This window comes from Thermobia domestica, chromosome 17 (assembly GCF_964235325.1).
Source record: "Thermobia domestica chromosome 17, izTheDome1.hap1.1, whole genome shotgun sequence".
NCBI lineage: Eukaryota > Metazoa > Arthropoda > Insecta > Zygentoma > Lepismatidae > Thermobia > Thermobia domestica.
The window spans coordinates 48,918,286-48,930,416 of record NC_137470.1 but is presented as its reverse complement, the minus strand read 5'-3'; the positions used below and the strand labels follow the sequence as shown (position 1 = coordinate 48,930,416).

Genomic DNA, 12,131 nt, shown 5'->3' with positions numbered 1-12,131 from the left:
TAAAATTTGAAAATTTGACTTCTTTTTTTTTTTTCAATTATTTCTATAAGAAAATATTATTACTGTGGTCACTGAAAACCCCGACTCATTGTAAATTATCTAAATTGTATTAGATACTGTATGTGCACGTATAATTTGACGAAGCGTTATCCAACCGTTCTCCTACGTTGAGGGAGCAGATCTGCCCCAAATATTAGAATAGCCAGTTCTGTTTGTATAGGACGCTAATTGTAGAATGTTTTTACTTAACCATACTTTTCTATATACTAGTAAATCAAAATTCGGGAAAGTTCTAGGTCGATGGCCCGCATTAAAGTACAAGGGTTATAGGTCCCGTGATGTAACTACGTTAAAGATTACTTATTTTACTTTAGTTAATTTGAGAATGAAGATAACACTTATAGATACTATACATGATTTACTCTTGTACTCCTATTGAGAGCCAGCGATCTACTCTCTTCCATCAAATTTGTACTTTCGAAAAGAATACATACCACATACAACAAGGCAGGGTGTTCGGGTTAAAATTCTGGTGGGCACTTCCTCCGGTAACGTTGTCTCCTGAAAAAAAAATAATAATAATAATAATAATAACTTGAAAATAATGGCACTAAACTCAACTGATGAGCAAGTATATCTTATATGATATTATATGCGGAAGTAACTGAAATATTATTACGAACAAATTATGTTGATTGGCAAATCGCAGAATGATTAGAAAAAAGAAGCTGGACCAGTTCTTTCTGAAGATATAAGGCATCAATTGAAACAAACTCAACCGTTGAATATGAAAAAAAAAATACTATGTGGCGTTTGTAATGCTTGTAGTTTTGCAACGGCATTTGGTTTTACATGTAATTTAGCCATCAAATAACGAGTTTGAATTACAAATGTAGTACAATTGATTGTTTCAGTAGTTATATCAAGCGAACCTATTCAACTAGATCAAAAATTAAATTAATATAAATGACAAAAATAACAATGTAATAAAGTCTGAAACGTACTGAATTATATAATCAAACGTACTCATGTAAATGTTTTGCAAAAGGGGGATACGTTAAATCTACTACTAATGCTGGGTTCCTTCTAGTTTGGTGAAATATATTCCCTGACATTTTCAGATTTTCTAGATTACTTTACGCAAACTTCCAATTTTTAAATACACACAAACACACACTACCTCCCCTCCCCCGCGCCGCCGCCAACTTTTTCAACGGATCTTAAAATCTTGTCCAAATATGGGTACAAATTCTCATCGACAGAGTGTATTTAAATGAAGAATTTCTTTTCGACATATTCATAATTATCTCTCTCAAATCATCGAAGTCAGAGTTGAGAGCGACGCAATCAATTTTTCTGTCAATTTGCCTTAAATATGTTTATATTCACAAGTGATTAATTGACTCTTAATTTGAATCGTGGTTAATAATTGAGTCCTCATTTAATAGCTGACTAATATGAACATTGTATCTAAACTCAGTGTTGCAATAATAAGAGTGGAAACAAGTGCTCTAGTTTCCGAACAAGGCTTACAATATTTATGTGAAAGGCATGACATTTTTGTAAGTATCCGAACACAATATAACAACTGTTGTTCTGGTAGTAAAAAGTTACAGATTCATAAGAGTTCTGAAACTTTAGTCGTAACTCGTCGTAATGATATCCTCAGACTTCTCAAACTCTGCTATTGTCTTAATGCAGGCAAGAGCATTCTAATGACCCGAATACCGAAATCAATTGCATGAATTCTGTCATTGAAAACCCTGTTCTGAAAGGCGTTTTAAAAACCGAAAAGTGAAGATGATCGACAAGTCGCTATACTTCTTTAAGATGGCGTTATTACATGATACGCATTTACTGTGTCAAAATAAAGGTTTAAAATGCATGATAAAAACAAAAAGTGTAAAATAAAAATTCCCTGACAATTTCAAGTTTTTGAAGTTTTCTGTGAAATTTAAAGTTTTTTTTCTTCTTTTTAGTGCTAAAGTTTCTGACTTCTTCAGGCCAGTGCAAAAACTGTACTAGATAATGAACAATAAATAATGATTACATATCACTATATAGCCTAACACACACACGTTGTCATTTATGTTCCTCTTCACACACACAAAAAAAATCTTAAAACGAATATATAGGTGTATATGAAAGATGCTTACCTCAACGAATTTAAAAAGAATTCCGCTTTCACCAAAATAGGTTTCCAGCAGACGAACTATTGCTCCTGGATCTCTCTTTACATCCAGACCTTGTGCATGGTCGTCAGCAATACTTTCAGCGTAATTGTATATTTCACTTATTGCTTTCCGAACCCGTTCAACATTTGATCTCTCAAAAAATGTAAAGATCCGTGGACCCTTGTTGCAAAAAGCATTCTCTAATGCATCCCTTATGTTGAAGGAAGTCAGTTTCTCTACATGAGTTAACAGTTCATTAACTTGCAGAAGGGATGGAAATTTCGACATAATGTCTGGTATAGATGCTCCCGAATTTATCAATACTCTTTGATGATAATATTCGTTAGCTTCATTATCATTATCATCTGGTTTTTCGGGCTGCCAGTTGACACACCCGTAAGAATCTCTTGAAACCTGCCGTGCTGCTTTATTCCGCACCTCTGTATCTGCAGTTGTTCTCACAGGATCAATGGCCCTGTTCAAATTTTCTGACCGTGCGGTTAGTTGCCGCTGAAGAGAACTCCATCCGCTTCCAACAATTATACCTTGAATTTTATCTTCGAATGACTCAGGATATTTTTGTACAATTTTTCGGGCTATGACGTTGGTATGCCGTTTCTGAGGTCTTTTACATATTCTGTGAATATGGTTCACAACTACTCTAACCATTTCTCTTCTAAATTTTGGGTTAGGTCTCTCACCTCGTTTCAAACTATTTAATAATCCAGGTGGCATTGCTTGCCACGGAATTTTAAATTTATTTGCCCAGTCAGAATCTACGTTTGAAACTGATATTGGTTTAACCTGTTCATTAAGTATGGGCCCATTGTTCTCTTCCCGGGTTGTAGGCGAAACTTCTTGTGTTTTCGCTTGTCCTGAAAATACCCATAACAAAAATCATGTCAGCAACATGACAACAATAATCATTCCAATGCACGAGAATAACTCAAATGATACTTTTATGCATGTATGTAAACTAGACAGCGGGTTTTATACACTTAACATTACTGCACTAAAAATATACCAGGAAATGCGCAGTCGCATGAGGGAGTGACTAGTTTCCGGAATTGCTGACATCTCGTGGGTGAAGATGAGGAAGGAAAGGGGTGACGCGAAAAAAGAGATTGATGCAAAATCAATCCCCATCCCGGATTGCTTTGGTCCTGTGCTCCAGTGATTAGGTACAATATAAGTTACATATTCCCAGAATATCAATCCCATCCCCAATATATATCGATGGGAGAGGAGCGTGTGTTCAAAGAACAAAATTCGAAACCTTTTTTTTTCTTTCTTTTAGTCATAACGTGTTAATAAATGAAGATATCAAGACAGGGTCCACCTAGTTGGGTGTGAAGCAGGGTTGGCAAAAGCCAGGGTTTTTATTGAAAAAAAAAACGTTTTTTGTTTAAACCTGTTTTTTTTGTTTGTTTGTTTAAACCATGTTTTTTTGTTTAAATAATTTGTTCTATGTATTTATATTACATATGGACAGAAATAAGTTTCTTTCGCCTTGCTGTTATTATGCAACGACAGGGTTATGCTGGAAGGGGTCTTTATAAGCTTAAAGCGGGATCCAAATAACTTCCCTGCTTACATCCGAGAGAAATTGTCCTCCATTTGGACTCCAAACCGGGACTAATTGGCCACAAATACAATGAGTCTGTCGACTCACTCACGAAGGACTCCTGATAAAAATACGTTGTACTGATCTTTACATACTTGTTAATATAATTGTCAAGAATCATTTCAGGAAAAAAAGATAAATAGTTGCACAAGTGAACCCATTATACAGAATTACATATAATTCGGGAAACTCCCACGGAAGCCATTGGGAAAATCCTGTTATTACTTTAAATGCAAAGCAAATCCTGTTATTGCTTTGCATGTAAAATCTAAGGTCAACGTATCATAATCAGTACGCTAAAACTGAGGTATTAAATTCCAAATTTAGTATGTAGATATCATTCAATAAAATTAAAACGAAGTCCAATCCAAGCTAATGTTGGAAGCTACGTAGGCAGTCGATAAATTTTGCCAATGTCTATCAATATATTTAGGCACCTTTGCTTCTTTATAAAGCAACAAACATTCAGGCAAGCACAAACATACAATTTGGCTTCGTTTCGTATGTTTAGGTTTAACATCTTTATGTAATATCGAGGTTATAAAGACGACTTTCGCTTTAAAAGTGGCATCCAAACCGCTACTTGGTTTACACATGAAAGAAGAGTTATGGTTCGATTCGATCGAGAATTGAACGTGAGACACCTTGATTAAAAGGTGAAAAGGAGATAAAACTAATGCAGGTGGTTTGATATGTGGAAACGTCATCATGAAGTTCACACGATTTAAAGCATTTTTCTTTTTGGTTTAAACCAGTTGTTTTTTTTTAAAAAAAAACAGCTGGTTTAAACCACCTTGGTTTAAACCAGCCAACCCTGGTGTGAAGTCAAATTTTCTTTCGAAAGAACCTCAGTGTGGATACCTACCTGTTCGCAAATTAGATATATATTGAAACAATTACTTTCGGCAAGACTTACAGGCGCAAGTAGGTTTCGAAATGGATATTTCTGTAAATTCAAAATTTATTCAACCGATAGTCCAAATTTTGTGGGTAGGCTTCTAATGATACTTAGTTTAGTCCCGCCTGTTTTTAAACTGTAGAGAAAAAATATACATGGGGTTTCAAATATTTTTGTATTTTTTCAAAGTCAATTTTTGTGTTACCCGGCCTATATCTCCGCCCGTACTCAACCGATTTGGACAAAATTCATAGGGTAATCTTTTTGGAAGTATTCTGTCGTGCCCACCGAAATTTGGGTACAAATCGAAAAAATATACAGGGTTTTCAAAATTCTTTTTTTATTTTTAAAAGGCAATTCTTCAGGGTATCAACAGATATTGAGTTTATGAATTGTAGTCATATATTTCCAGTATAGCTTGTGACAATTACGCTCACACACTCAATTAATTGTTCATATATTCAAATTAAAACATATTTATATGTAAATTCAATTTATTTTAAAAAGTCAAGGAAAATTTTATTTTGTTTCATTTAGCAGCCAAGCGAACCTCTTTCATTTGTCCCAGGTAAAGAAGTTTCTCTGCTTTTCAAAAAAAAAAAAAAAAAAAAACATAAAACGTCGACCGCACTATATGACCACCCACTTTTCTACCTCGCCAGTAAACGGTAATGGAATTTTGCTATTGTTACTCCAGCCATACTGTCGCACTACCTAAGTACCTCGATATCGCAAATATCACGTCACAGACACACAGGAACCAAATTTTTTTATCTACAATCTTCGCAAGTGCTTATGAAACTCTTTAACATCACGTACTAGCCCAGAAGAGACGCTAGAAACCCAAGCCAAATTATCAACCGATTTTTGGGAAATGGTGTCACGAACTTAAAGCGGCGAATCAGAATCCGAAATTCAAAATTCACAAAGAGAAGAATAAAGCGTCTATTTTTTTTTTTTTTAAATAAAGAAAGCTGGGAGAACGCCTACACGGAAGAGAGGTTACTCTAAGTCGACACTTCATCGTGAAAACATCACCAACACGCGATTCATAAGCATACGTCAACTCCTATATATATATATATATATATATATATATATATATATATATTTAAGTGTTTAAATTTCAGAAAAATGGCTAGCTAAAGACCCGTTAGCAGCCAGCTACTTAAACCACGCGTTATCCACAGCAACTTCGTCGTTACAAGATTATTTATACAAATATTTAAAACGTCGACACCTAGACATAATTTTTATCATCTTATGGTGACGCTACGTAATTTGTGATTTTGAACTGAGTCTGTGATTGATCTATATACGTGGACTTCCTGTATTCAGAGAGGAAAAGTAGTGCGATGGATGGCGGATATATATAAACTGTGCGAGTGAAATTTAAGTGCAGATGGATGTGATAAGTGACGCATCGTTGCATTTCAACAACATGGAGATGAAGGACGGAGACACGGGTTCGATCCCCGATAATTGGAACAGATGCCTTGCCACACGAAGACCCAGACGCTTCAGACAAACGTGGACCTCTTCTCCGGGAGTTGAATCCAGAGGACAGCGGGGTCTGAGAAGGGACATTAGGAAGCATTGTGACGGTCAGTTAAGTACAGTGCAGTTTTCTTCTGAAGTGTGGAAATATAAGCGGAAGGACTTATTAAGGTAGGACAAAGTATTCTGTTATTTTCGTTATTGAAGAAGGACTATGGCCAATATTTCCGTGATTCGTGATCTCCATACTCACCTTTTCCTAGAAACTTCGGGACATTGTTTATTCATACGGAACTGTCCGTAAACATTTAGAGCATTTTTTATTCTTTTTAAAAGAAGTAAACAAATAGCCTAATGCCTTGGTTGCATTTCCAAAATTAATTCACGGATATAGGAACTATTAATTTCATTCTTGAATAAGTACCATAAAATTTTTGATTATTTTACTAGTGAAATTTGTATACATTGATTTGATCTTCAATCATGCATTTATTTGTAATCGTCATGTGTCAATATTTAGATCCTTGAAGTAGTCATTATAATCATTTATATGCAATCCAATATTTATTTATATCAAGTGTGGATTATTTCTCCTTCAAACATAAATCGCGTTTAAGATGTGTGCATGTAATATAATTTCTGTTTTGAGTAAACCATGATTTAGCGTCAAAGTCTAGTTTTTTCAAATTTTAACATTTGTATAGGTTGTTAGGGAAATATGTGTCAGAGCGGTAAACAGGCTTAATACCATTTTATTGTAACTTGTCAATTTTTATTATACTCATTCTTAAACAATCAATATGAAGCTTCCAAAGATGTGCTATGTTGAGTAAGTTTCAGACAAATAAGTGTAAATATTCTTATCCCGTAATATCGTTAGTCTCATAAATAAGGTAAACAACTTAAGATACTCGAGTAAATCCCTTCGGAGGTACCTATCTGAGCAACGGACGCAGATAGGGTCCATAGCTATGGAGAAACGTGTATTCGCAAAATAAGGAATCAGTGAGAAAATCAAAAAGTGTCGACAATATAATTATTTTGATCAATTGGCCAAACTATAATAATAGTAGTACTATATATATTTCTGTGTAGTGTATTTGAATATGAAATATTTGTGTAGTTAGTGTTGTGTAACGATTTTTATTTTGAATTGTATAATTTTCCAACTGATATAGTATGTGTACAAAGTTATGTCTTGTTTATGCAGATCTTTTAATATTAAAAATTCAGTAGAGTTCATTAGAAACAGTGCACTAAATTTTCTCAAAAAGCATACTATCGCTTCTAAACTATTTTTCCAGTAAGTCTTGCAAGCAACCTAAACCATAAATTCTTTCATTCCGCAATCCGATTCTTAAACTTATTTCCATTTCTTTTATTAATAAAAAGAGGTAGTAACTGTGGGCGAATTACTTAATAGTCGGTTATGTCTAGGGGGAAAACAATAAATCATTTGCTAATTAATATTCAGTTTAATAGAAATTTTTGTTTGTATAACTACGTCATGGTAATTATAAAGAATCGAATATTGTCAGTTTAGTTGAGTAGAAATAGATTGTTGCTAAATTTTACAGTCAAGATTAAATGATTTGAATATTACGTTGTACAGTGAAGAATGTGTTAAGAGAAATCATATTATTTGGTCAAAACAATCAAAAGTCTGATTCATTTTCAGTAAAGTCAATTAATTCATTTTTTTATAAATCCAAATTAACTTTCTTGTTGATTTTTGTAAATATAACCTTCTTTCTCGTTAAACTTATTAAAAGTCTATTTGACGTTAGAACCAAAGCATTTATGTGGTTATCATTTCAAAGATATACCTATTTCTTTAACTGATATTAGCATACCTAGAAGTTATTTCAAATTACCCTGAACAGAAAAAGTTGAAGCACGGTTACATTGACCATCAGAAAATTTTTATCTAAATTAACTCATTTTTTTTAAAACTTTAAATTAAACTTTCCTTGTTTGTTGCTTTCAAACTATTTTTGCTATCTCCACACCCGTCGGTGACAAGGTGATAGTCAGTGTAGCCAACTGAGCAAGCCATTAGCGAGAAATCTTTCTTTCAACTTTGCAGCTTGTGAGATTTTTGCTCCGCATGTTTAAATCACTTAACTACGCACCTGTTTTCCTAGCGCCTTGGAGACACCGTTACGGGGAAAACAGGATCGATTGGACATTAGGCCATCTTTCGTTGTACATATCATTTTTTTTAATTCCAAACCATCTTAGCAAAACTGTATTTTTTTTATCTTGGAGAACTGAAGTTCGAGCCCCGTGGAGTCAACTTCAATTCTCCAAACTCTCATTCATTTTTTTTTTCATTTGTGTAATAGGCAGATGAGTTGTCGCTCATCAGTACCATTCACTTTTCAAGTACAAGGTCAGGTATTCATTTTTCTGATGCATATTAGGCTCATCCGTGAGTACCTTAATTATTCATTCTAGTGCAGATTAAATATGCAAATTAGAGATAAGGAATCGAATTCCGGAAACAACACGTTTCATATTCCTCGTCGCCCGAATACGTAAGATCTGCTTATTCGTAATATCACGCAGTAATTCTATTTGGCAGCCCGAGCAGAAACTTTCCTTTCATTGTTAGTAATTTTCAATCGTTACAAAACTTGGCTTCCGATAGAGGAACCCCAGTGTTACAAGCTTTTACCAAAATCCCAGTATTACAAAAAAAAAAAAAAAAATCAGGGTGTCCAACAGCCTTGGAGAGCAAAATTTCCCGTACATTCAAAAGCATATCATGTAAAATTTAAGTACAGTAAAGTGTGAATTGATTAGTCGCTCTTTAAAAATCGTCCCCCTCCCCCTCAATGTAAATGGTGCATTACCCCAAAACACATTTATTTGTTGCACATATGGATATTTACTCAGAATTTCAATTTGGTAGTGTTCGAGCCGGGGGTCCTCCCACGGGAAAGTTTTGAAAATTAGCTTCTCAAAAGTGCGATTTGAGGCCACTCTGACATTAAAATCTTGAGCAAAATATTGTTCTTACTTTCTCAGAATCTACCTTTAAAAAAAATCGATTATCCGATCCACGGTTTGTGAACATTTCCTTAAATGAAGAAGAATCACATTTTTTTCTTTCTTTTTTTGTTTTAAAAGCTAACATGCGTTTTGATTCTGCGTTGAACAGGGCAAACCGCATCGTGGGGAAACGTTTCTGTCGCGAGTAGGAGGGGCGTAAATCCTCTGGCTAGGATGAGTACGATCATAGTCGCGGTGTTCAATTTTCACCCCGGAGCGTCGTGAGGGGTTGCATGGATCTTCATTACACTAAAACTCCCTACGTCGTCTCCCCTTATCCGAAACTGCCGACCATCAAGGAAATTGGAAATAAATTGTCGAAAAAACTTGTGAATACCTCGTGTCTTACATGACATTTCACAATCTGCAAGGCCGTAACGTAAATAAACAAATAAAGTTAAACTGATATCTAAAAGTAAAGAAAGACCCCTTTCCTCTGCTATCATTGCCAATGATTTACATGAAGAATAATGGTGATATTCATGTACCTTTGATCTCGTTATGACTTACATGATAAGAAAGGAAGACATTATACAACCAGTGGTACACATTATGGAAAATCGTCTTTCTTAGTTACTGTAAAATAATAAAACATACTAGATAGTTCCTTAACATATCAAAGTGCATAGAAAAGCAAACGACAACGGTAAATACTAGTTAAGAGAGATAGGTTGTAAAAACTTCACGACATTTCCAATTACAGGTACAAATTTTGGGTTTAGCAATGAAAATGCTATTTGATATGGCTTATTATTGCTATATTATGAGATTAGCCTTGAATGTGCAATCCACAGCAGTAACTTTGGAACAACAATGTCTGGATTACTTTTAGGGTTATTTGACATATTATATATACCAACGGATGGATCGTGAAGAGTAAAATCTATCGCGCTTACTGCCGAACATGTCCGGACTAAGTTTCAATCCGGAGAGGAGAGCAGTTTTTGGGTTTAGCTACAAAAATGTTATCAAAGATGAATTTTTATACATTATTGGATTGGCTTTCAAAAGTAGAATCCAAAGCAGTCACTTCGGTTATTTCTAGATTACCAAGTCCGGACAATAGTGTCCGAATTAGTTACGAGCCCCCTCACTTTCGGACTATTGTCTGGAATAAGCTTCTATCCGGACACAAGTGCAGCTTTTGTGAATAGCTATGAAAATGTTAACAAATATGAATGTTCATATATATTATTGGATTGGCTTGTAAAAGTGGCTTCCTTCCAGTCACTTCCGGAAATGTCTGGATTACAGACACCCTTGTCCGACATACATGATATACACCTCAACGGATTCGTCGTAAAAAGTGAAGTCTATCGCAGTATTTCACACCACACTGCAAATAACTAAACCCATCACTCTGTCAATGGAACCTGACTACAGCTTCTTACCAAATTATTACATTTTCACGTACCCTATTCTATTTAGCGTCCGAGGGAAGAACAGTATGTTAGAAAACGTAGTTTTTTAGAAAACCTCCCAAAAATTACAATATTTGAAAAACGTGATTATTGATTACGTAATATTAAGGGGAAGGGATTTAATGATTGAGTAGCTACCTTTAATTACAAATTGCTACTTTTAGGACAGGGTGTCTAAAATATCCAAAATTATGATTATCTACTATTTTTGAAGGTCCCTAATGTTATCATGATAAAGTGTTTAATCACTAACTTACCTTCTCCTTTCCAGCTCTCCAACAGTTTTCTTGCCTGTATTGGTTTTAAAACTGTGAGAAGATCACGCTCCTCCATATATTTCAAATCCTCCTCCTCTTCGACTCCACATTCTTGCAACTTCTCCAATAATGACGTTAATGAAACTGCATTTAATTTTGGCAGTACGTGCAGAATTCTCCGTTTAATTTCATCCATCACTCTCTCTCTTCTAAAAGTTATGGGATTAAAATACTGATATCAGTAACATATTGACACATTCATCAGAACACACAAATAGTTGTCGAATTACTCGTACCGAATCTACAACATTGTATCATACACACAGTAAAAGTTTTTCTCACTGTTTTTTATTGCATTGAGTGAAGTACAAGGTCGATTTTATTCTATATACACAAAGCGTGATGCAAGGAAATATATAATCTGGCGTCTGCGTTGTATCGGTAGGCTGTAAGTGGGTAATAATCAACTAGTTCAGACACTTTAACGCAAATTTTCTTCAGTTCCATTGATGCTTGCTTGTAAAGTCCTAACCAATGTGAATAAGAAAATTGATGAACACTAGCCACAAAATATACTTGAGTATTGTTGGTCAGTACAAGTAGGATTTTCCCAAATAAAGGGCCATCACATGTTTCACCTACTGCAACGTACTGTCCCTTGCTATACACGGCACCTTGAAACTCTACTTGTTCACTAGTTACCTTTCCACCAGGCAAATCCTCAAAGTCACTATTAGCAATAGCCTCCTGAACGTCTTCAGCACAAGCTTCCTTCTCATACGGCAATCCTTTTATAACTTGAATAGCTAAAGGAAACAATGACCCTTCATTATAAAACGCTTGTAGAAGCTGGTGACGCTTACTCGGGGTTTTACACACATGTTTGAAATTGTGCAGATTTCTGGCACACCGCTTAAAGTAAGAATGTTTGCTTTCAAACCTAAGAGTCCATAATCTAATTAATGGGCCAAAGTTCAAAATGAGCTGTGGATAGTGCGACAGAAAGTGATGTTTGGGTCTTAAGGGAGAGTTTGGAAATGCATATTTTCTGTCATATAAGTATTCTTCAATTCGTACTTTCAAATCTGCTACTTGCTCAACTGAAATGGTAGGAGAACAAACAAGCTCAACTATTTCTTTCAATTTTATGAGTAGAATCCACACGGCATTTGTTTCATCACGAACAAATTTTCCAACGAAAAATGG

The 12,131-nt window shown here is 34.9% G+C and overlaps 1 protein-coding gene across 2 annotated transcripts in view; it reads right to left on the bottom strand.

Moving 5' to 3' along the window:
• LOC145674558 (ly6/PLAUR domain-containing protein 6B-like) overlaps window positions 1-12,131 on the bottom strand; it is a 99,426-nt gene that overhangs the window by 45,585 nt on the left and 41,710 nt on the right. Inside the window, exons 3-5 of one of the 2 annotated variants that reach the window (XM_081744732.1) lie at window positions 10,926-11,134; window positions 2,157-3,049; window positions 495-561 (exon numbers count right to left, since the gene is read on the bottom strand). The exons of the other annotated variant lie outside the window; for it this stretch is intronic. Coding sequence (XP_081600858.1) covers window positions 495-561; window positions 2,157-3,049; window positions 10,926-11,121 — 1,156 coding nt within the window. The 5' untranslated portion in view covers window positions 11,122-11,134. The remainder of the gene's footprint in view (window positions 1-494; window positions 562-2,156; window positions 3,050-10,925; window positions 11,135-12,131) is intronic. 2 annotated transcript variants of the gene reach the window in all.